At 42.6% G+C, this 1,319-nt stretch overlaps 1 protein-coding gene across 1 annotated transcript in view; it reads right to left on the bottom strand.

Moving 5' to 3' along the window:
• LOC107659756 (tripartite motif-containing protein 35-like) overlaps positions 1 to 1,319 on the bottom strand; it is an 8,561-nt gene continuing 7,242 nt past the window's right edge. Inside the window, exon 6 of the mRNA XM_016448788.1 lies at positions 1 to 665. Within this exon, the coding sequence (XP_016304274.1) occupies positions 1 to 665 (665 nt within the window). The remainder of the gene's footprint in view (positions 666 to 1,319) is intronic.

The following is a 1,319-nucleotide window of genomic DNA, read 5'->3' as shown; positions in this document are numbered from 1 at the left end:
TTAGTAAATCAGGCGATATGCAAAAGCACACAGCACCAGAAATAATAACACTACTGACAGGATCATTAATACTCTGTGTCTCTCCAGGAAAGATCTATCCTCTTCAACTTGCTCAATTTTTAAAGTAACTTTAGCTGGGACGACACGCAGCGGGCCGGAGCGCTTTTCTGGGATCACAAATGGAAAGAGCTCCATCCCTGTCGGCAGTTGAGAAGTTGTTGCTAAAAGGCAATTACAATCAGCATTAAAATAGCTTACATTCCTCCACCATCCTCTCTTCTTGTCATAGCAATCCTCTAGCTTTATGCGCACTACCTGGGGATGTTCCATCATCCCAAAGTTTATCTGAGTGTTTAGGAAACTATACAGATCTCCATTGCGCCTGAGACCCCAGGAGCAGGGGTTTGCTGGGTTCAAAATTTGCACTATAGACCTGTCCACTGATCCAAAGCACACTCCAAGGCTCCAGTGGCGACTTTTTCCCACCTCAATGTCCCACGTATGAACGCCACTACCATATCCCGCGCTCCCCAGCACCATACGGCTCCTGTGCAGAGGAATAGGGTTGGGCTCGTCCTGCCGATTAACACATGAGGTCACAGAGGTCAGGTCGTTTGACATGGAGACGTCTGATGAAGCTGTGTTTGGGTTCAGGATCACAGGGTCTGGAAAATATCAGCTTAAGTCAGTTTAAGGATTAAACAGTGTTATGCATGGGTCAAAGTTTTTAAATATTCTTCCATATCATGTCTTCTTTCAGATTAGTAGAAAAGCAAACAAACTAAATACACATTAAAGGTTTATTTTTTATTTACTTTATCTATTTGCATTTGTAGAACTTAAAGGGTTAGTTCACCCAAAAATGAAAATTAGGCTATAAATTACTCACCCTCAAGTCATCCTAGGTGTATATGACTTTCTTCTTTCAGACGAATCTAGTCGGAGTTATATTAAAAATTGTCTTTCATCTTTCAAGCGCTATCATTGCACTCAGCAGATGTTGCATGCATCAGTCCAAAAAAGGTTAAATAAAAAGCGCCCATCCATAAAAAAAGTGTCTCACACGGCTCCGGGGGGTGAACAAAGTCCGTCTGTAGCGAATCGATGCATTTTTGTAAGAAAAACATCCATATTCAAAACGTAATAATCACTTGAATGTAGCTTGCGCTCACAGTTGTACACGGAAGCAGCTCCGGGAGGATGACGTATGAGTTCAGCGCTGCGCATGCGCTGGTGAGTCTCGTGAAAATCAGCGTTTGTTTACAGGAGAAAAGGAAGCAAAGTTTCCTTACTTTAGCAAAGGAAAACCAGTCTCCTCT

The sequence above is a fragment of the Sinocyclocheilus anshuiensis genome, unplaced genomic scaffold, assembly GCF_001515605.1.
Source record: "Sinocyclocheilus anshuiensis isolate Anshui unplaced genomic scaffold, SAMN03320099.WGS_v1.1 scaffold968, whole genome shotgun sequence".
Lineage (NCBI taxonomy): Eukaryota > Metazoa > Chordata > Actinopteri > Cypriniformes > Cyprinidae > Sinocyclocheilus > Sinocyclocheilus anshuiensis.
Note: the sequence above shows the minus strand (reverse complement) of the source record. Positions and strands in the feature narration are given on the sequence as shown.